This window comes from Cucumis sativus, chromosome 7, assembly GCF_000004075.3.
Source record: "Cucumis sativus cultivar 9930 chromosome 7, Cucumber_9930_V3, whole genome shotgun sequence".
NCBI lineage: Eukaryota > Viridiplantae > Streptophyta > Magnoliopsida > Cucurbitales > Cucurbitaceae > Cucumis > Cucumis sativus.
The window spans coordinates 8,078,919-8,102,999 of NC_026661.2; the positions used below are offsets into that span (position 1 = coordinate 8,078,919).

At 38.0% G+C, this 24,081-nt stretch overlaps 1 protein-coding gene and 1 long non-coding RNA gene across 13 annotated transcripts in view; one reads left to right on the forward strand and one right to left on the reverse strand.

Annotated features, from left to right (window-relative positions):
* Positions 1 to 15,604, forward strand: part of LOC116405050 — a 34,451-nt gene extending 18,847 nt beyond the window's left edge. The window contains exon 2 of the long non-coding RNA XR_004218106.1: positions 15,306 to 15,604. This is a non-coding gene — a long non-coding RNA (uncharacterized LOC116405050). The remainder of the gene's footprint in view (positions 1 to 15,305) is intronic.
* LOC116405045 (meiotic recombination protein SPO11-1-like) lies at positions 306 to 23,747 on the reverse strand. 12 transcript variants are annotated; one of them, XR_004218105.1, is made up of 15 exons: positions 22,908 to 23,094; positions 22,707 to 22,806; positions 22,099 to 22,172; positions 21,904 to 22,005; positions 21,613 to 21,686; positions 21,315 to 21,331; positions 21,035 to 21,104; positions 20,908 to 20,944; positions 4,953 to 5,000; positions 4,789 to 4,847; positions 4,693 to 4,724; positions 4,500 to 4,605; positions 4,056 to 4,119; positions 3,832 to 3,967; positions 306 to 717 (listed from the first exon to the last, which is right to left on the reverse strand). XR_004218105.1 is itself a non-coding variant. In XM_031888580.1 (15 exons), the coding sequence occupies exons 1-14, from the start codon at positions 22,960 to 22,962 to the stop codon at positions 3,832 to 3,834; spliced, it is 1,212 nt and encodes a 403-aa protein (XP_031744440.1). In that variant the 5' UTR covers positions 22,963 to 23,095; the 3' UTR covers positions 306 to 717. The 12 variants fall into 12 exon arrangements, 11 of the variants coding, with proteins under 11 accessions (XP_031744440.1, XP_031744445.1, XP_031744446.1 ...); XM_031888580.1 differs by having other exon boundaries at positions 4,056 to 4,357; positions 22,908 to 23,095; XM_031888585.1 differs by lacking the exon at positions 3,832 to 3,967 and adding an exon at positions 4,237 to 4,357 and having other exon boundaries at positions 22,908 to 23,089.
* Between the last annotated feature and the right edge of the window lie 334 nt (positions 23,748 to 24,081).

Below are 24,081 nucleotides of genomic sequence, written 5' to 3' on the forward strand. Positions count from 1 at the left end.
TGTATAAAGTACTAAATATACCTTATTATTTGAAATATCAATGAAGTTTCCACATTTCATCTAAGTCCATATTCCACATTCAAATTTTACAGTTGTTTTTAGTTCCGCTTACTAGGCGTTTTATGTGTTGCTTCATGGAGAATCTCGTGTAGAATGTCTAGGCGGTCTCGCCTCCACTCCATCACATAGAGTGTTTAGAGCAAGCGTGATATTTAGAATTTTGCAACGTATTCTTTGTTCCTTTAATATACATTAAGTATCTATAAATTTTTCGCCTCTCAAGAAATCCATTTGTTCCTGTAATATGTGTTCAAATGTGTTCATTTGTTCCTTTAATAAGATCAATTTGAACTTTTGAATGAACTTTGAACTTTGAAATCTTCATCGACTTTTAAAAATGAAAATTAGTTTACATTACGGAGAGATTAAAAAAAAAATTCCCGCCAACCCAACCCAGATTTCTTGAGTCGGGTTGGGTTGGATTGGATTGGATTGGATTGATCCTTGCATATTAAATCGATAGGGTTCATTTTATGACAACCTGGATACTTTGGATTGGTCTACAATTTTTCTCCAACCCAGCCCAACTTGACTTATGTGCACTTCTACCAACGGTTGAAAACGATTTGGTAACGGCTCAAACAATTCACTTATTTTAGTCCTCACCTCACCATGCCGGACCAACTGGATAGATGGCAGCAGCATGACCACTCTCACCTATACAAATCAAAAAATTGTTGTTATAAGCAGGAGTTCACAATTTTACTCCGAACTAAAGGTTAGTCTCTTACGGTCATTTGAGTGAAATACTAGTTTCTTCAAGTAACGATGTATAAAGAGAAACCAATTATTTCGTGGTTTGGTCTATATATAAACTCCTTTATACATGAGACTTCTACTCACATGTCTTCACAACAACAATATGATTTATATTGTCAATAACACTTGCATCTCATGTAACAATTACAAAGTGAAGTTGTGTTAGCAGGATAAGATAGGCACCCAACATTTATCCATTTACTGTAGAGACCTTTTAGGATAGAACTTGAACATGCACCACTTTGTATGTTAACCACGTACTTTTCAAGTGACATCATATTACCTTGAATCTTAGTTTATTAGATTGAATTAATACGGTTTAATTGTTAAATAAACTACTTCTTATTTTATTAGATAAATAATTTGTGTTATGAAACTATAAACCATGAGATACACTAGATTTTGGGTTTTGACCAAATCCAAATCCCAACATTATGTCGTTACAATACTTCCATAGCAGAAATGTGCCCACTGAACCCACGCTTATCTACAAAAAGAACACTTTTTTTTTTTTTTGTGTACAATAACTCGTGGACGAAAGATGGAACCTACAAAAATGATTGCTGCAAGGGGAATGAGTCGTAGACAAAGAATTGAATGCTCTAAGTTCCTATTGCACGGTGTTAACATCATATAAGCAAAGTAATAGACACAGCTTCACCTCTAATAATTATAATGGTTGTCTTTGTACAAGAGAAATGTAGAGTAAGCATTAGAATTTGAAATGATGAGAAGGAAGTGAAAACCCCCTTTGTTAGGGAAAATAAAATCTTTCATTATTACTCACATAATTCAATTTATATATATGTGTGGTTTTTCTTTATTGTTCATTTTGCTTTCAGTTGGTACAATCTAGTGGTTGCAATCTTTGTCCCACATGTCACCAACCAACTTCTAGCTTTGTAATTAATATGTTATTAAATGTATAACATCAAATCTTATTTTAAACTATTTTTATTTCCTAAATTGTGGCTATTATTCTCATGACTATAATTTACAAAATTAGATGTTTAAAATGATTACACGATTATGTGGTTTCTTAAAAAATAAATGTGGTATGTGTTCATTTTTCATGTAGGGACAATTCAAATTTATAAATTGTGCCCATGCAAAAAAAAAAAAAATGCCTCTCATGAAATTCATTCTTTACCTCACCCAATCTGTGTTTGCCTCTCTTTTTTTATTCTTTTATAATAAGAAAGGTAACATGTTATTATTAGGGTTATTTTCAAATATAGCAAAAAAACCAAAATATTTATAAAATATCATAATATATCTATAATAAACCACAACAGATCAGGATAGATTATTATTCATATATATTTGTATCATGATAGATACAATTTTTCACCAATAAATTGGGATATTTAATTATATAGTTAACAAATATGGGAGTAAAAGGGTACTGAAGAAGAGAAGGAAAATAAAATGGAAAATAGAGATAGGTAAGACGATATTAATGATTTATAACCATAGGAGTTTTTTTTTTCCTTTCTTTTTTTATAACTTTTTTCTAATTAAAGGTATTTTTTACACTTTTAAAACTTTATGAGTACTTCAACCCCGAAATACTAATAGATGTATCTTTTTAACACATTTTGAAAGTGGAAGGATATTTTTGAAAATTTTGAACTTTACGAACATTTTTAACTGAAAGTGTAAAATTCAAGACATTTTTTATATATATAATCTAGCCTAATTTGTTTTAGTACATAAAGTGGAACTATTGCCATTCAGCAACTTTGTGTGATATTGGCTTTATTTGAAGGATATCTTCAACAAAATTGTCAATTGTTGTAGTCTCAACGGTTGGATCATGCTAAATTTTGGTCAGCTCGTTGGAAATACATTTTCACGTTTTGAACTATGGTTTGTTTATGGTAACTATTAAACATAATTGGTAAAACTAGGTGATTTTCATTCAATCCTCTCAATGGTTGATCTCTAATGCATGAAAATGTTGGCAGGTCATGAATCTTCGTATCATTGATTTGAGTTCTTACAATTTATTGAAGTTGAGAGGATGTGACAAGGGTGAACTTCTCACAAGTATCGTAGTTTTCACTCTACACATCCAATGAGTTTTCCACGTATAATTTGTGTGTTATTTTCTTTTAGTCTTCCAAATTTTCATGATTTACTACGGTCTATTATTAGTTGATTCCTTGGTAATTAATTGGTGAAGTATTGGAGTAATGTTGTTTAGTTTATTGTTTTGGAAGTGATTCTAGTGAGTTTGCTGATAGTACTTGGATACTATCAACATGGTTAATTTTAAAATCACACAGAGAGAAAAAATATGATTTTATGTCAAATAAATTTTCTCATCTTAAAAAATTTTAAAAACATTTCAAATATTTCAAATCCTATTGCACACAAAATAATAAATAATAATTTATCAAATATGTTTTCTAAGTCAAGACACATCTTAAACATAAAATTAAAAGTTAATAGACCTATTAGATATGAAACTTTCTAGAAGCTCGTGGCCAAACATTTCTATTGAGATGGATTTGATCATTTTTGCTGGCTTTGTTCATTTTGATCTCTTTTGTCATATGTCTACTTACACCATTCCAACAAAATTGTCAAATTTATGAATTCAAACTCCCCTGACATCTTGCTTTGCTAGGAAAATTCAGGGAATTTATCCTACTCAAAGTTTCACCGTCTTGACTTAAACAAACACCTAAGGGAGGTGAAAAATGTAATCGAGATTATGGGGTGCTGAAATGTAAATTTTATGGGGTGCTGAAATGTAACTTTATGAAACTTCTAATGACAATTTTATGGGGTGCTGAAATGTAATCGAGATTATGAAGAATTAGTTGAATGAAAATTGGATGGTGAAAAATATGAAATCGATCGAAAATATGGTTAAGTCGAAGCTGGGTTTAGTATTATAAATTGGATCAAAAACATTTGATCCAAATATGAGTTTTTTATACTAACTCATTCCATTACGGTTCCAAATCAACCCCATGTTGGTAGAGTGTATGGATTGGTAATTACCTATGAGTTCAACAGTGTTAGTTCACTTTCAATTTTGGATGGTAAATACTCGTCGGACAAAAATGAAATATTGTGCACAGACAGTGCTTCTATCTCAAATTTCACCCCTCTTTCCAGCATTGACTCCAATTCCAACCTAAGGGAGGAAGTACTCTTTGTAGAAAATGGCAATGCATGTAACAATGATAAAAGAAAACTAGAGCTGTAATGGTAGAAAATTTTACCTCCAATGTTGTACCTCTCTACGCAAGTAGCATCTTTGTAACAAGGCTTCAGTTCTACTCTTGTCTGACAGGTTAAACATGACCTTCAACATATCAGAAATACAGAAAATAACATTTGAAAATGCAGTGTGCGTGTGTGTGCGTGTGTGTGCGCGGTGTGCCTGCATGAGAGATCCCGCACCCTTGAAAGTCAATGGGATGAGACATTGTTCTGGCAGATTGTATTTCTCAAAATCTGAAGCAAAAGCTCCAAGCCATCGTAGTTGTGGGATTTTGAGATACTTTGCATCGTAGGCCATTTGCTTTTGGAAAGGAAATGGGTCGAAAACATTGAAGGGAAAGTGAGTTATCATGCTCTCATTGTTTCACATGTGATACAACTGGTTAGTTCGCAGTTCGCATTAAATAATTTAGTAGATAAATTGTTCAATTGAGGAGTCTAACCATAGAACCGAAACGATATGTCGTCAGAATGTCAAAACCGTATGGATCACAATCTACCAAACAAAATGCAGGCAATGCCAAAACATCAACGAGAAGCCGCAAAAACCTGATCAATACATGTGTGCATATTTCAATGACTCACATCATCAATTAAAAAAGGAGATTGCCATGTTTATGACTATAATTTCTTTACCTTCTACTGGGAACATCTGGATATCCACGTCCCTAAAAGAAAAAAGTTAGCATTTGAGTAGGAGAAATTTCAAGTTTGTAGGACTTGTGTGCTCACCGTGATTACAATGCACCGGTTTCTGCTGCAGAACCGGTCATTTGCTAAACGCTGAAAAACTGCACGCTCAAAATATGAAACACCAGATACTTTAAATGATCAAAGTGAAAGTTAATATTGAGCTTCCTTGAACAGTGACCAGCTTTTATCACTATAGCTTTGACCTGATTCTTTCTCTACAACGAGTATGTAATCTGCAGCACTAGTAATATCTGCATATAAAAATAAAAAATAATCATAAAGCATGGAGAACTCGGTCAAAATGCTTTTAAGAAGAGTAATACTTGGATGCATCCAAGGATTTAAAAATTTACCCCACTCTCATTACATAACATAAAAAATTAATTGAAATATTTTTTAAAAAAAGTAGAAAGAGTCTGTATGACCCCCAATCGTTCACATATATAAAAGGAGGGGCAGAAACGAAATGAACAAACAATTAATGATGAGGGAATGATGGAAAGGGATCATTCGAGTGGGGCCCATGTGCAGGAATGAAAGATTGATGTAAGGAGGTATATAAATAGGTCTTTTCAGGATTGGGTAGGTAGGTTTTATTTTCTTTATGTCAAGTCGGCTGCCATAACCTGGGGAGGATATCCAGCTATCACAAAAGGAAGCTGGGTATGTTCTTTACTATTTATCTTGTTATTTTGGATATTGTGACTAGTGTAATCTTTTGGCTTATACATAAATAAAGTTTAGCAGAGTGTTGTCTCTGTTTTGCCATTATGTGTGTGGAAATATTTGTGTGTGTTTAGTAGAGTCGTTACATCTGGTATCAGGGCCACCACACTGGGGTGGTAACACGTCTAATGGCTCAGCGACAAATTGAAGAAAGGGTAGATGTGAAGGAAAAAGAAAATATGGGCTTAAAGGAAATGATCCTATAGATGAAGAAATCGATGAATCGAACGGCGGATGAAATGCGAGAAGGCCACATGTACAAAAGAAGAGAAGAGTGAGGGACTGCCGATGGCTCGATGTTCAAACTTAAAGGAAGGGTAGAGGACACAGAGACAACCATGGAAGCCAATGTAGGTAACACAAACCGTAGTAAGTACAAGAAGCTTGAAATGTCAATGTTCACGAAGGTGAATCCCGAATCCTGGGCATACCGTGCAAAGCATTGTTTTGAAATTAATAACCTACTTGAAGCGGAGAAAGTCAAGGTGACCTTTGTTAGTTTCGGATAGGAAGAAGAAGTAGATTGGTATAGGTGGAGCCACCATCGAAAGAAGGTTGAATCCTGGGAGGACTTGAAAGTAAGGATGTTCGAATTTTTCAATGACACGGGACAGAAGAGCTTAGGGGCATGACTTATCCGTATCAAGCAAGAAGGATCTTATAGTGATTATGCCAAGGAATTCGTTACTTATTCAGCTCCACTGCCCGACATGGCAGAAAATGTACTCCAAGACGCATTTTTTACTGGGCTCGAACCATCACTACAAGCTGAAGTGATTAGTAGACTGTGAGACCCCCAATCATACATACGTATGTTAGGAAAGGGAAACTCACCAACATGTAAGGAGAGAGAATGAGTGGGAAATAAAAGAATGTGCAGGTGGGTCCCACTGGGTAGGAATTTGAGGGTGAGTATAAATAGAATGATTGAGAAATAGGGATAGGTATCTTTTTGGTTATCTTTTAAGTAAGGGAGGCGGCAGCAGCCGATAGGAGAGGGGTATCCTTCTTGTGAAGGGTGCTGGTATGTTCTTGTTGTTCATTGTTCTTGTTTTCATTCCTTATTGTAGCTGTAACTTTGGGCTATATATATAAATAAAGGATCACAGGCTGCTGTCTCTGTTTAGCCATAGTTGGGTATTTTATTAGAAAGGGTGTAGAATCCTAACATAGACACCCTCAAACCTTAGAGGAGTGTATCAAGGAGGCTCAACTCGTGAATGATAGAAATTTAGCCTTACAATTAGCCAAGGCAGATTGGGGCAAAAGTGAGCTCAAAAGAAGTGAGAGCACACACAAGAATCAAAGTAAAAATGAGAAGAATGAGCCAAAGAAAACGAAGTTTGCCATGAAATAAATAATCATTCCGGTTAAGAGGTTACCAAAAAAATGATCTACCAGTTAAGAGGCTATCAGACACAGAGTTTAGAGCAAGGCTTGACAAAGAGTTGTGCTTCAGATGTAATGAAAAATATTCACCCGGCCATAAAAGCAAGGTCACAGAAAAAAGAGAGTTGATACTTCTTATACTTAATGAGGAAGAGAGTAACGAGGAGGAGGCTCCTGCAGAGGTGAGGCAGAGGAAATGATAGAGTTGAATCAATTAGATTTGAATGAAGCCGCTGAGGTTGAATTAAGAGCTATCATGGGAGTCACATCCAAGAGAACTATGAAATTGAAAGGTCAGGTGAATGGAAAGGAGGTAGTAATCCTTATTGACAGTGGCGCGACAAATAATTTCATCAGTCAAGAGTTGGTGGAAGATCTGCGATTAGTCATTGATCCAAGTACCCAATTTGGAGTAACCATTGGAGATGGTACACGTTGTGAAGGAAAGGGAACCTGTAAGAGGGTAAAATTGAGGTTGAAAGAGATAACGATCATAGCTGACTTCTTAGCTTGAAACTAGGGAATGTGGACTTGGTGTTGGGAATGCAATGGCTGGATTCTACTGGAACCATGAAGGTGCATTGGCCATCCCTAACTATGACATTCTGGACAAAAGGAAGAAGAGTAATACTCAAAGGGGATCCTTCACTCATTAAGGCAGAATGCTCGTTGAGGACCCTAGAAAAAACATGGCAGACAAGGGACCAAGGATTCCTTTTAGAACTACAAAACTATGAAATCGAATGGGAGGATGAGTATGAAGAAAAAACCGAGCAAAAAGGAGATGAGAAAGAACTACCCATGGTTCAAAGTTTACTCAAACAATACATGGACATATTTGAATCACCCGAGGGTTTACCTCCCAAGAGACCGATTGACCATCGCATATTAACCATGCTAGATCAAAGGCCAATCAACGTTCGACAAGTATGGACATGTACAAAATGAAAATTGAAAAATTGGTGATAGAAATGCTACAGGCAGAGGTGATTAGATCGAGTAACAGCCCTTACTCCAGTCCGGTGTTATTAGTGAAAAAAAAAATGGGGGTTGGAGATTTTGTGTGGACTACCGCAAGCTAAACCAGGTAACAGTATCAGACAAATTCCCTATCCCGATAATTGAAGAACTACTAGATAAACTACATGGGGCAACTATGTTCTCCAAATTAGATTTAAAATCAGGATACCATCAAATAAGGATGAAGGAGGAAGATGTGGAGAAACAACATTTCGCACTCACGAAGGACACTACGAATTCTTAGTTATGCCCTTCAGCCTCAGCAATGCCCCAGCCACATTCCAATCTCTAATGAATCAGGTATTCAAACCCTTTCTTAGGAGATGTGTTCTTGTATTTTTTGATGATATTTTAGTCTATAGTGCTATATAAATGAGCATGTGAAACATTTGGGAATGGTTTTTTCAATACTGAAGGATAATTAATTATTTGCAAATAGAAGAAAATGTGTTATAGCACACCCCCAAGTTCAGTATTTGGGGCACATAATTTCTAGCCGAGGAGTTGAAGCTGATGAAGAAAAGATTTGAAGCATGATTAATTTGCCACAACCAAAAGACATCACTGGCTGAGAGGATTTCTAGAATTAACCGGTTATTATAGAAGGTTTGTGAAGATTTATGGGGAAATTGCAGCACATTTAACTAAGTTACTTCAGAAGAATGCATTCAAATGGAATGAGGAAGCAACATCAGTCTTTGAGCAACCGAAATTAGCAATGACAACCATATCAGTGCTAGCACTGCCTGATTGGTCATTGTCGTTTACTATTGAGACTGATGCTTCAGGAGTGGGATTAGGAGTGGTGCTGTCACAAGGAGACATCCTATCGCCTTCTTCAATCAGAAACTATCAAGAGCCCAATCTAAGTCTATATATGAAAGGGAATTGATGGCAGTTGTTTTATCAGTGCAGAAATGGAGGCACTACCTACTGGGAAGGAAATTCACTATTATTTCAGATCAGGAAAGCTCTCAAATTCTTGTTAGAACAAAGGGAGGTTCAACCTCAATTTCAGAAATAGTTAACAAAACTCTTGGGCTATGATTTCGAGATATTGTATCAACCAGACTTGCAGAATAAAGCTGCTGATGCTCTTTCAAGGAAGGATCAAACCGTGGAATTGAACACAATGACTACAACCGGCATCGTTGATATTGAGCTAATAGAGAAGGAAGTTGAGAATGATAAAGAACTCCAAGAGATCATAGCAGAGGTGAAAGGGGGTGGACCAGGGAGGGAAATATCAATGGATTAATGATAAGCTGCTGTATAAAGGAAGGATAGTGTTATCACGACATTCCTCCCTCATTCCTAGGTTGTTGCACACCTTCCCATGACTCCATACTAGGAGGTCATTCCGATTTCTTGAGAACTTACAAAAGGATTAGTGGAGAATTGTTTTGGAAGGGAATGAAAGCAGATGTGAAGAAGTACGTGGAAGAATGTGACATATGCCAACAAAACAAATTCGAAGCTACCAAACCAGCCAGAGTTGCAACCCATTCCCATTCCCGAGAGGATATTGGAAGATTAGACAATGGATTTTATAGGACTACCCTTAGTTGGAGATATAATGTAATTATGGTGAACCATTGTTTCCTGCCAGTCTGTACCATTGGGTCTATCAAATAACATTCGAGTTTGACGAAAACCGAAGGTTACACGATTGGTTTTGTGTCTTTTTCCAATTTTGCAGCTGTTTGGATTGATTTTCTCTTTGTTCGAGTGGACTACAATCAACGTGTGACTTCAATATGGCCGACATAAAAAATTTGGTAGTCTCCAACGTTATTCCCTTGGCCTCTAAGATCACAAAACATAAGTTAAATGGATCCAATTATTACGATTGGCGTCGGACAATTTTATTTTATTTGAGAAGTACTGATATGGATGATCATATGATTGAAGATCCCCCAAAAGATGCAAAGCAGAAGAAGGATTGGCTTCGTGATGATGCCCGTTTGTATCTTCAGATCAAGAATTCAATTGAGAGTGAGATAATTGGATTGGTTGATCACTGTGAGTCTGTTAAAGAACTTTTGGAATTTTTGGATTTTCTATACTCAGGTAAAGAGCAAGTGCATAGAATGTTTGAAGTTTGTATGCAATTTTTTCGTGCGGAACAGAAAGCTGAGTCTGTCACCAGCTACTTTATGCGGCTTAAGAAGATCATTGCCGAGCTTGGCTTGTTGTTACCTTTTAGTCCTGATGTTAAAGTTCAACAAGTTCAACGAGAGAAAATGGCTGTTATGATTTTCCTGAATAGACTCTTACCTGAATTTGGAATGGCAAAGACACAGATTCTCTCTGACTCCAAGATTCCATCATTAGATGATGCCTTCACTCGAGTCCTTCGCATTGAAAGCTCTCCGACTAGTGTGTCTATTCCTCAACCCAGTAGTGCTCTCTTTAGCAAGAACAATAACCCTCGGCACCTCAGAGGAATAGTACTGATCATCGAAAACCAGAGCCTGTAGAGATTGTTTGTAACTACTGTCGTAAGCCAGGCCATATGAAACGTGATTGTCGGAAATTGCTATATAAGAATAGTCAACGGTCTCAACATGCTCAGATAGCCTCCACATGTGATATACCAGAGGCGTCAGTTACTATTTCGGCAGATGAGTTTGCTAAGTTTCAGAATTACCAAGAGTCATTACAAGCGTCATCTTCCTCTACTCCGATTGCATCCACTGTTGCCCCAGGTAATATAAAGTATCTTCTTACATCATCTACCAAATGGGTCATAGACTCTGGTGCCACAGCTCATATGACAGGTAATTCTCACCTATTTTCTAGACCGTTGTCCCCTGCCCCTTTTCCATCGGTTACATTGGCCGATGGCTCCACATCTTCTGTTCTTGGCTCTGGCACTATTCACCTTACCCCATCATTTTCTCTCTCTTCTGTGTTACATTTGCCTAACTTATCCTTTAATTTAATTTCTACTAGTCAACTTACTCATGACCTAAATTGTGTTGTCATGTTCTTTTCTGGTTATTGCTTGTTTCAGGATCGTGTGACGAAGAAGATTATTGGTAGAGGATATGAGTCAGGAGGCCTTTATCTCTTTGATCATCAAGTATCGCAAGCTGTGGCGTGTCCTGTCGTTCCCTCTCCTTTTGAAGTCCATTGTCGTTTAGGTCATCCATCTTTGTTCGTGTTGAAGAAACTTTATCCAGAATTTAGGTCTTTGTCCTCTTTAAATTGTGATTCGTGTCAATTTGCGAAATTTCATCGTCTTAGTTCGAGTCCTCGAGTCGATAAACGAGCAATTGCTCCATTTGAGTTACTTCATTCTGATATTTGGGGTCCGTGTCCAGTTGCATCTCAAACGGGCTTTCGTTATTTTGTTACTTTTGTTGACGATCATTCTCGTCTAACTTGGTTATATTTAATGTCTCTACAGCTTGTTTTTTGATTAATAGAATGCCTTCCTCTGTTCTTAATGGTGAGATTCCCTATCGTGTTCTTTTTCCTACCAAGCATTTGTTTCCTATTGCTCCTAAGATATTTGGTTGTGTCTGTTTTGTTCGTGACGTTCGTCCTCATCATACTAAGTTAGATCCCAAATCCTTGAAGTGTATCTTCTTGGGTTATTCACGTGTTCAAAAGGGTTATCGTTGTCATTGTCCTACCCTTAAAAGGTATCTGGTTTCGCCTGATGTTGTCTTTTTTGAAGATACACCCTTTACTTCATCACCATCGAGTTTGTGTCAGGGGGAGGATGACAATCTTTTTATATATGAGGTTACCTCTCCCACACCATCCTTGTCTACTGATGTGCCTCCTTCCCGCCCGTTGATTTCTCAAGTCTACTCCCGACGACCTCCACCACAACCTTCAGACTCATGTCCTCCATCAATGCTTCCTTCATCATGTGATCCAGCGCCAAGTGATGATCTTCCCATTGCTCTTCGCAAAGGTAAACGCAAGTGTACTTACCTTGTTTCTTCCTTTATTTCCTATCACCAGTTATCTCCCTCCACATATGCGTTTATTACGTCTCTTGAGTCCACATCTATTCCTAACTCTGTTCATGAAGCTTTGTCTCATCCTCGCTGGCAAAATGCAATGATTGAGGAGATGCCAAATCAGCAACTTGTTAAAGAAGGAGAATTATGTAAAGATCCTGAGAGACATAGGAGATTAGTTGGGAAGTTGAACTACTTAACAGTGACTCGACCAGACATTGCATATTCTGTAAGTGTTGTAAGTCAATTCATGTCTTCCCCTACAGTGGATCATTGGGCTGCAGTAGAGCAGATTTTGTGTTATCTAAAAGCTGCTCCTGGACGTGGGATCCTATACAAAGATCATGGACATACGAGAGTTGAATGTTTTTCTGATGCTGATTTGGCGGGGTCTCGTGAGGATAGGAGATCGACTTCTGGATATTGTGTTTTTGTAGGTGGAAACTTAGTTTCATGGAAGAGTAAGAAACAAAATGTTGTTTCTCGTTCGAGTGCTGAGTCAGAATATAGAGCTATGGCACAATCTGTGTGTGAAATAGTATGGATTCACCAACTATTATCTGAGATAGGCTTCAGTATTACCGTGCCAGCTAAATTATGGTGTGATAATCAAGCTGCACTTCATATTGCATCTAATCCAGTATTTCATGAACGAACTAAACATATTGAGGTGGATTGTCACTTCATTCGTGAGAAAATCCAAGATGGGTTGGTGTCCACAGGATATGTGAAGACCGGAGAACAATTGGGAGATATTCTAACTAAAGCTTTAAATGGAACAAGGATAAGCTATCTGTGCAACAAGCTGGGCATGATCGACATATTTGCTCCAGCTTGAGGGGGAGTGTTATGATATATATATATATACATATGTCCTTTATTGTAATTTTACATAGTCTCTAGGGTTGTTAAATTTGGTAGTATGGGGTTCCATCTCAAAACCAATTGGCAATGAGAGGAGTAGCCCATCTACCTTATATGGAGTACGAGTCCCCTTGGTTTTTCCAATGTGGGACTCTCAACTTCTCCAACAGATTTTATAGAAGGACTACCCTTAGTTGGAGATATAATGTAATTATGGTGGTAGTTGACCTTTTAAGTAAGTACTCCTACTTCCTAACTCTTAAACACCCAAAACAAGTGTCAGGAGACCTATCTAAGGTGCTTCTGTAATGAACAGCCGAGAAAATGGGACAAGTCGATTCCTTGGGCAAAGTTGTGGTACAACACCACCTTCCATACGTCTACCAAAGTAACTCCTTTTCAAACTGTTTATGGCAGACCCCCCCCCCCCCCCCCCCCCCGCCATTATTATCGTATGGGATGAATAAATCTCCAAATAATGAGTTAGAAGCCATGTTAAAAGAAAGAGACTTAGCAATCAATGCCTTGAACGAAAATCTTTGTGCAGTCCAAAACCGAATGAAAAAAAATGGCAGATCGGAATCGGAGAGAATTGAAGTTCAAGGTAGGGGATGAAGTCTATTTGAAACTAAGACCCTATAGACAACGCTCATTGGCTAGAAAGAAGTGTGAGAAACTAGCGCCAAAATTTTATGGGTCGTACAAGATTACAGAGGAGATTGGAGTTTGAAGTTACCAGCAGAAGCTGTCATTCACAATGTGTTCCACATTTCTCAACTGAAACTGAAACTCAGAAAACATGTAGTCCAACGTCAACAACCTATCCTAACTGAGGACTTCGAATTGCAGTTGTGGCCAAAAACTGTGTTGGGAGTATGCTGGAATAAAGAGCTGAGTGGAAATGAATGACTAATTAAATGGAAAAATCTACCAGATAGAGAAGCCACGTGGGAATCAGTCTATCTGCTGAATCAACAGTTTTCTAATTTTCACCTTGAGGGCATGGTAAACTTGGAACCAAGGGGTATTGTAAGACCTCAATCGTTCACACATATAAAAAGAGGAGCAGAAAGGTAAATGAACAAACAATTAATGATGAGAGAATGTGTAAGGATTCTACTTGAATCACACAATTGTTTGTTCATTTACCTTTCTGCCCCTCCTTTTATATGTGTGAATGATTGGGGTCTTACAATACCCCTAGGTTCTAACTCACCTTGTCCTCAAGGTGGAAGCTAGGGAACTGCTGATTCAGTAGATATACTGATTCCCATGTTGCCTCACTATCCGGTAGATTCTTCCATTTGACCAGCCATTCATTTCCACACGTCTCCTTGTTCCATCATACTCCCAACACAGTTTCCGGCCATAATTGTAATTTGAAGTCCTCGGTTAAATATAGGCGGTTACTGTTGAACGACATGTTGTTTTCCCAACTTCAGTTTCAATTGGGAAATGTGGAAAACATTGTGAATTACAGCTTCTGGTGGTAGTTTCAAACGATACGTGACCTCCCCTATCTCCTCAATAATCTCATACAGCCCATAAAATTTCGAAGCTAGCTTCTCACATTTCTTTTAAATAAACTTCATCACCAACTTTGAACTTGAGTTATCTGCGATTCTGATCTACCATTTTTTTCATTCTGTTTTGGGCTGTACAGAGGTTTTCTTTCAAGGCATTGATTGCTAAATCTCTTTCTTTTAACATGGCTTCTACCTCATTATTTGAAGATTTTTCATCCCATAAGATAACAATGGAGGGGAGGTGGAGGGTATTAATATAATTAGATTATTCTTAGGAGATTATTCTGGAGATATTATTCTGGAGATATTATTTGATATTATTTCCTTAAGTGTATTTCTCTATGGTTATATATAGGCTTGTATCTCTATTAAATAATCAATGAAAGATAGATTAATTCCATAAAATCAACATGGTATCAGAGCAATAGGGTTTTAGTCTCCTTGTATTCTAGCCGTCACATTCCCGCTCGTCTGCCTCCGTTGATTCGTCGACGGAGGCAGAGCCATACCCATCATCAATCAACACATCATGTCTCCAAGTAATTCGCTCTGCCTCCTAGATCAAAATCTGCATCTCTGATTCTGCCGCCGCCGCCACTACTCCTTCCGCCATCACTGCTCCTTCCATCCACACAGTTCGTCGCACTCTCGACCCATATCCGCTCTCCATTCGTCCTCACTTAGATCTACTTGTGCGCACATTGCAAGCACCAATTTGTTCGTGCATCTCTGTTCGTGTCTTCGACTTCCAGATCCGTGTTTTATTTCATCTTTCGCCTTCGAATCATACTGTTCCAGATCAGACCGACCTGCCGCCGCCGCCCTTTACTCGTACCAAACAATCTCTTTCGATTGAAGACTCCCGATCCTGAAGAGGGTGAATCTTTGTTCAGATCCATGATCCACCGCTCCGCTCCACTCACAGCCGACGACGCACAGGTTCGGCTCTTGTCCGCTCTCCATTTGTGAAGCTCGCCGTCATGAAACGCATCTTCTCTTTTTGCGAAGAACGCCGCAAAGCTCTCTATCTACTCAACCTCTCAGCTCTCTTCAGTTTTCGTTCTGTTCACCCAGATTTCCTGTTCAGTTTGATTCTGACTTGCTTTAGTTTAGTTCGTTCAGTTCCATTCTGATGACGGAACGCTCCTGCCCAATTCAGACCACGTTTTCATCCTGATTTGGTTCTACTTTGCTTCAGTTTTGCTCTTTCATTTTGCCCCCGGAGTTCTTGTTTCGTTCTTCCTAGGTTCTGTTATAGATCTCTATACGAGGATCTATGTTTCTATCCCAGAAGTTCTTCGTTTCGCTCTTCGTGGGTTTGTTTTAGCCTAGAAGTTCTTTGTGTGTTTGTTCTTCGGGTTTTTATTCTATTCTAGATATATTGTTTCTTTTCTTAGTTCTTAGCAAACTCAAGTTTGTGATTTCAACCTTGAGTTTGAGGGAGGGTATTAATATAATTAGATTATTCTTAGGAGATTATTCTGGAGATATTATTCTGAAGATATTATTTGATATTATTTCTTTAAGTGTATTTCTCTATGGTTATATATAGGCTTGTATCTCTATTAAATAATCAATGAAAGACAGATTAATTCCATAAAATCAACAGAGGGGAGGTCTGCCATAAACAGTTTGGTAAGGAGTTGTTTTGGTGGACGCATGGAAAGTGATATTATACCATAACTCTGCCCAAGGAATTAGTTTATCCCATTTTCTTGCATGCTCATTGCATAAACATCTTAGATAGGTCTCTAGGCACCTATTTACTCTCTCGGTTTGTCCATCAGTTTGCGGGTGACATGTTGTGCTTCTTTTCAAAAGTGTGTCCATGGTGGTGAATAACTCTTTCCAGAAATTGCTAAGAAAGATCTTAACCCGATCGGTAATAATGGACTTGGGAATACCATGTTTGCTGATGGACTTGGGAATACCATGTTTGCTGACCACTCTTTCCAGAAAAATGGAAGCCCATTGCTTCGCTGTGTACGAGTGTTTAAGAGTTAAGAAGTAGGAATACTTACTTAAACGGTCAACTACTACCATAATTACATTACATCCCTCGCTAAGGGTAGTCCCTCTATGAAATCCATCCAATCTTCCAATATCTTTTCAAGAATGGGAATGGGTTGTAGCACTCTGGTAGGATTGGTAGCTTCGAATTTGTTACGTTGGCATATGTCACACTCTTCCACATATTTCTTCACATCTACCTTCATTCTCTTCCAAAATAGTTCTCCACTAATCCTTTTGTAAGTTCTCAAGAATCTGGAGTGTCCTCCTAGTATGGAATCATGGAACGTGTGTAGTAGCCAAGGAATGAGAGAGGAGTGTCGTGATAGCACTACCCTTCATTTATATAACAGCTCCTCATTACTCCACTAGTACTTTCCTCCTTGGTTCACCCCTTTTTTAGCTCTACTATAATTATCTGGAGTTCTTGATCGTTCTCAACTTCCTTCTCTATAAGTTCTACGTCAACAATGCTCGTTGTCGTCATTGTGTTCAACTCCACAGTTTGATCTTTCCTTAAGAGTGCATCAGCGGCTTTATTCTGCAAACCCGGTTAGTATAATATCTCGAAATCATACCTCAAGAGTTTAGTTAACCATTTCTAGAATGAGGTTGAACTTCCCTTTGTTCCAACCAGAATTTCAGAGCTTTCTGATCTAAAATAATAGTGAATTTCCTCACCAGTAGGTAGTGCCTCCATTTCTGCACTGAGAGAACAACTGCCATGAGTTCCCGTTCATATATGGACTTAACTTGAGCTCTTGAGGAAAGAGCTCAAGTTTCTGACTGAAGAATGTTATAGGGTGTCCTTGTGACAACAGCGCTCCTAAGCCTACTCCTGAAGTATCAGTCTCAATTGTAAATGGATGTGACCAATCAGGCAGTGCTAACACTGGTATGGTCATCATTGCTAATTTCAGTTGTTCAAAAGTTGCTATGGCTTCCTCATTCCACTTGAACGCGTTCTTCTGAATTAACTTAGTTAAGGGCGCGGCAATCTCCCCATAACTCTTCACAAACCTTCGATAATATCCGGTCAGCCCTAGAAATCCCCTCAGCCCAGTTATGTCCTTCGGTTGTGGCCAATTAATCATGCTTCGAGTCTTTTCCTCATCAGCTTCGACTCCTCTACTGGAAATCATGTGCCTCAAATACTGAACTTGGGAGTGGGCTATTACACATTTGTTTCTATTTGCAAATAGTTGATCATCCCTCAATATGGCAAATACCATCCCCATATGTTTCATATGCTCGTCTATATTAACACTATAAACTAAAATATCATTAAAAAAAGACAAGAACACATCTTCTGAGGAAAGGTTTGAATATTTGGTTCATCAAAGATTGGAAGGTGGCCGGAGCATTAGTGAGACCAAAAGGCATCACTAAGAATTCGTAGTGCCCTTCGTGCGTGCGAAAAGTTGTCTTCTCCACATCTTCCCCCTTCATTCTTATCTGATGATATCCAGATTTAAGATCTAATTTAGAGAATAATGTCGCCCCATGTAGTTCATCTAGGAGTTCTTCAATCACCGAAATGGGGAATTTGTCGGCCACGGTTACTTGATTCAGTTTACGGTAGTCTACATAGAATCTCCATCCATATCCTTCTTCTTCACCAATAGTACTGGGCTAGAGTAAGGGCTGTGACTTGGCCGAATCACCCCTGCTTGTAGCATTTCTATCACCAGTTTTTCAATCTCTTCTTTTTGTACATGTCCATACTTATATGGTCGAACATTGATTGGTCTGTGATCGGGTAAAGTCAAAATGCAGTGGTCTACGGTTCTCTTGGGAGGTAAACCTATTGGTAGCCTAAATATGTACGTGTATTGATTGAGTAATTGTTGAACCATGGGTAATCCTTCATCATCTCCTTTTAACTCACTTTCTGTTTCATATTCCTCTTCCCATTCAACTTCATAATTTTGCAATTCTAAAAGAAATCATCGGTCGCCTGATTGCCATGTTTTTTCTATGGTCCTCAACGAACATTCTGACTTGATGAGGGAAGGGTCCCCTCAGTGTTATTCTTCTTCCTTTTTTCCAAAATGTCATGGTTAGGGATGGTCAATGCACCTTCATGGTTCCTGTCGAATCAAGTCATTGCATCCCTAAAAGTCTACATTTCCCAGTTCCACCGCAAGAAGTCAGCTATGACTGTTAACTCCTTCAATTTCACTTTTACCCTCTTACATATTCCTTTTCCTTCGCAACGGGTGCTGTCTTCAATGGTTACTCCAAATTGGGTTCTTGGATCAATGCCCAACCGCAGTTCTTCCACCAACACTTGACTGATAAAATTATTGGTCGCACTGCTATCAATAAGGAGTATTACCTCTCTTCCATTCATTTGTCCTTTCAATTTCATAGTTCCTTTGGACGTAACTACCGTGATCACCCTTAATTCAATCTCAGCAATCTCATTCAAATCTAATTGATTCGGTTCTATCACTTCCTCTACCTCATCCTCTGTGGTCGCTTCCTTTTCGTTACTCTCTTCCTCATTCAATATAAGTAGCATCAACTCTCTTTTTTCTCTGACCTTGCATTTATGGCCGAGTGAATATTTTTCATTACACCTGAAACACAGCCCTTTATCAAGCTTCGCTGTGTCTGAAAGCCTATTTACTGGAGGATCATTTTTTTGGTAACCCCTTTTACCGGAATGGTTATCTGTTTCATGGCAAACTCTGCCGTCTTTTGTTCAACCTTCTCATTCTTACCTTGAATCTTGCCTGTGTTCTCACTTCTTTTGGGCTCAATCCTACTCAATTCATCCATAGCCAGTTGTAAGGCTAGATTTCTATCATTCACCAGTTGAGCTTCCTTCATACACTCCTCTAAAGTTCGAGGGTGTCTACTAATCACTTATGCTTGTAATGCGGCTCGAGACCCGTCAAAACGCGTCCTGTAGTACACTTTCGGCCATGTCAGGGAGTGGAGCTGAATATGTAACGAACTTCTTAACAAAATCGCTATAGGATCCTTCTTGCTTGATACGGATCAGTCTTGCCCCTAAGCTATGTTGTTCGGTGTCATTGAAAAAATCAAACATCCTTCCTTTCAAGTCCTCCCATGATTCCACCCTCTTTCGGTGGTGGCTCCACCTATACCAATCTACTTCCTCTTGTCCAAAACTCACAACTGCTACCTTGACCTTCTTCGCTTCAAGTAAGTTATTAATCTCAAAGAAGTGTTCCGCCCGGTAAGCCTAGGATTCGGGATTCACCCTTGTAAACATTGGCATTTACAGCTTCTTGTATTTACTTCGGTCCACGTTACCTCCACTATTCTCTGCAGTCGTCTCTGTATCCTCGAGCTTCTCTTTAAGTTTCAACATCGGACCTTCAGCAGTCCTAGCCTCTTCTCTTCTTTTGTAACTGTGGTTTTCTCGCAGTTCATCAGCCATTCGATCCATCAACTTCTTCATCTCCAGCATCATCTCCTTTAAACCCATAATTTCTTTTTCAGTCCCATCTACCCGTTCCTCTATTTGTTGCTGAGCAATGAGGCGCATGACCACCCCCAGTGTGGTGGCTCTAATACCAAATGTAAGGATTCTACTTGACTCACACAAATATTACACCCTCACAATGGCAAAACAGAGGCAACACTCAGTAATCTTTATTTATATATAGGCTAAAACAGTTACACTAGTCACAATATCCAAAACAGTAAAGAACATACCCAACTTCCTTTTGGGATAGCTAAATACCCTCTCCAGGCTATGGCAGCCGCCTTGACAAAGGATAAAATAAAACCTACCTACCCAATCCCTAAAAGACCTATTTATATACCTCATCTCATCATTCTTTCATTTATGTGCCTGGCCCCACTCGCACAATCCCTTTCTATCATTCCGTCGTCATTAATTGTTTGTTCATTTACCTTTCTGCCCCTCCTTTTATATGTGTGAATGATTGGGGTCTTACAGAATGATGGAAAGGGATCGTGCGAGTGGGGCCCATGCATAGGAATGAAAGATTGATGTAAGGAGGTATATAAATAGATCTTTCGAGATTGGGTAGGTAGGTTTTATTTTCTTTATGTCAAGTCAACTGCCATAGCCTGGGAGGATATTCAGTTATCACAAAAGGAAGCTAGGTATGTTCTTTACTGTTTATCTTGTTATTTTGGATATTGTGACTAGTGTAATCTTTTGGCTTATACATAAATAAAGTTTAGCAGAGTGTTGTCTCTGTTTTGCCATTTTGTGTGTGGAAATATTTGTGTGTTTAGTAGAGTCGTTACAGAGTCATGTAACAAATTATGATTACACAGGGATAGGTGATGGCTAAGATGCATATAAGGATTTTCCTTTCAAGAATATCGAGGAAAGGAATTCCATAAGAACAATATAATTTAAAGGTATCATTCCAAGCGTCTAATTTAGGCTCTAATCTAGCAGACTGACTAAGTTATAAATTAAAAGCGGTAAAGAGTTACGTGGAAACCTAAGTACTAGGAGAAAACCACAACCTAACTTTCTTATTATTATCTCATATGAACAAAAGATACAAAGGAGAAAAAAAAAATAAACAAGTTTAAGATAAAAAAGAAGAGAATATTAGGGTTAATCTTTCCTTGGGCTTAAAGCCCATTAATTCTAACATTATATATCTAGTATCAGGAAGACAGCGTACCTATAACTTCTTCAACTTGAACAGGAATAAAGTGGGCCTGTAAGAGGTTGAGATGCATACATGCAAATCAGTTACAGCTGAGAGTGACTAAAGAGGCAATTGTTTTGTGAAGAATAATAATGTTTACACTGTTAGGCTTCTTCAAGCAATCAAATCTTCTGCCAGCTTCTGAGAATCTCAACCAACCCATCACCAACCTATAAAAAAGTGACTATGTCAAGATTCAGTTCTTAAATTTCTTCCTCAATGAAAATGTCAAGATTCAGTTCCTAATTTTCTTCGACAAGGAAAACAGATTGCAGCACTAAGAGGATATTTAACAGAATCTAATGGTATAGAAAACCCTGACGTGGGTATCAACCCACAAGGAAAACAGCTTCTGAGAATATGTTTTCCTCGATACTTACCCATTACCAACAGAAACCTGAGAAAATACAAGTTTAAATGTCAGAAACAGACATAAACTATATGATTAAAAGAAGAATGCAATTGATCGGCAAGAGTATCTTCCTAATTCAACACCTAATAGTGATGCAAGACAACAAGAAACGATTGTGCATTTATTTTATCAAAGAACAGGCTTTTGTGGCACGCAGCCAACCCTGAATACTATACTGAGATTGGATCCCACATGAACCAATATAATCATGGAGGAAAAGAAGATATGTAAATTGGAGCCAAAGTAAAATGAAGTGCAGCACCAACCACATTCAGATTATGCCGGCTACATTGCAAAAGAATGCAGATGTCGTTGATTGCCCGGTCAACAACTGACTGATCTGAAAAATATTCATCATTATATGAGGAAGTCAATGTCATTAAGCTCTGGTGTACAATAACCAAGCAAAACAAGGAAAGGTTCAGAAAATCTCCTGCCACGAACTTGATGAAATCATAAATTTGAAGGATATGTTGAAATTCAAATTTTCTGAACAGGCATGCAAATTAATTGTTGTAAGATGTTGCATCTTAGAACATAATTGCGGGTTTGATTACCTGTAAATATAGAGGGATGCATATAATATATATCTCTCTTTGAGCTATGTCTATTTTCTCCCAGAAGCTGCTGAATTATGAGTAGAACTCTAAGCAAGACATCTGATAGAACAAAATAATATCAAATACAAGTGTACTCTATAGTCTGTACAGATTATGATTTTGTAGTATCATTCATCGGAATAACTAATTCACCTAGTCTACGGACGTGGCTTTCCCTTTGAAGTGTTAGAACATCCTTCCCTTCAGATAAATTGAACCTACAACAACTGCATAAAAAATTAGCGAAAAATCATCTAAACGTCTCTTTTGGTACAAATATCGTTTTCAAAACACAAGTCCAATTTCAAGATAGTGTCATCTTCACATTCAAGAACTATAACTTTCTTGAAAAATAAAAATATTATGTCTAAAAACTAAAGAATGACTGAAAACTAGGTCATAAACATAAAATGCATTTGAGTTAAGAATTGAGATTGAGCAGTGACTTTTGAAAATGACAAATCATAGCTAAACTATGCAACTCTGCTTCAAGTTCTAGAGATATATTCGCATCTGAAGTAACACTGATTTTCTGCTGGTATTTTGTGAGCGACTACTGATTTGGCCTTCGACACGATCCAATAGACCCGGTAGTAGATAAATAATCGAAAACTATAGAAATTTTTCGCACGAATAGGGAAATGAATATTCGTAGTCTAGTAAAGCACTTAATAACATTGTAGATCATGAACTTTATTTGGTTACCAATTCGAAGATTCAAAAGATTGGAAGCAAAATATTCTATACAGAAAATTACGAACCAGTTTTCAAGGGAATTGGAGCAGTAACTTTTGAATCGATCGATGGCGATCATCCTGGAGCTTCCATTGCTCAGTTCGACGATCATAGATCTCGTTAGCTCTGCAAAAGATTGTATTGGAAAACGGAAAGAAAATAGCAACGACGAAACAGAAATCAACTGGAATGAATATGAGAATCAGAAAAATCAATGGAATTGCGACCTGTGATTTTTCTCATTACTTCAATTCTCTCCAAGCTTCCTCGGTTTCCCTCCATTTTTCTTCGATGCGATTGGTTTTGAAGTGGCCTGTGGGTGTACGCATTAGTTTAGGGGGAAAAGAGTGAAAAAACTTGGGGAATGGTCAAAAATAGGCCAAACGTAGGCCAAAAATGGGGTAAAAAAAGAGTTTTAGAATTGGTATTAAAAAAAGTTGAGATTTATGATAAATTTGGGGTGAAATGACGAAAATATCCTTATTTAATTTCTCATTTCCTCTTTTCTTCAACCTAAAAACAGAACAACGCTAAAAAAACGTAAACTTGAACCTCCCGCTTTTGAACTCATTCGCTTATACAGTTCCTTCAACTTGGTGCCTCTAGTGAACGTCTCTTCTCTTCCATCCATTTCTTCTCCACTTCCATCCATTTCTTCTCCACGACTCTCCACTCTTTTCTGATTTCAAATTTTTTACCGAACCTCTCCATTTCTTCTCCACGGGTCTCTGTTTTAGTTTCGACTTCAACTCTGGTGAACGCTTCTCCACTCCTTTCCGATTTCAGCTTTGTTTTCACCGGACCTCTCCATTTCTTCCCCACTCCTCTCCGTTGGCAGTGTCGTATCCATCATCTTTGAAGTCAAGTGAGTAATAAAATCTGAGTTTTTTTTTATAAACCATTTTTTTTAAGTTGTCTGTTGAAATATGAGTTTTTTGTTGGGCACATTTTAGATATATCATTAAATTTGTAGAGAAGAAATGCATATGTCGTACAGGCACACACACATAGAGAGTCGTAGGAACATGAATTCCGTTTAGAATGCATGTTTAACTAGTTTACAGAGCTTTAATGGTTTAGGGTTAACAATTTTATTAGACTTGGCAAGTAATAACCTTGAATTTTTTATCTCGCACCTACCAAAATTTGAGTAAAAGTTTCAAGAGGAGAGTGCTACCCTTCCTAAACCGTTTAGAATGCATGTTTAGCTAGTTTACTGGGCTTTTAAGAGTTTAGGGTTAGCAATTTTATTAGACTTAGCAAGTAATAGCCTTGAATTTTTTATCTCGCGCCTATCTCACACCTACCAAAATTTTAGTAGAAGTTTCAAGATGAGAGTGCTACCCTTCCTAAACCGTTTAGAATGCATGTTTAGCTAGTTTACTGGGCTTTAAGAGTTTT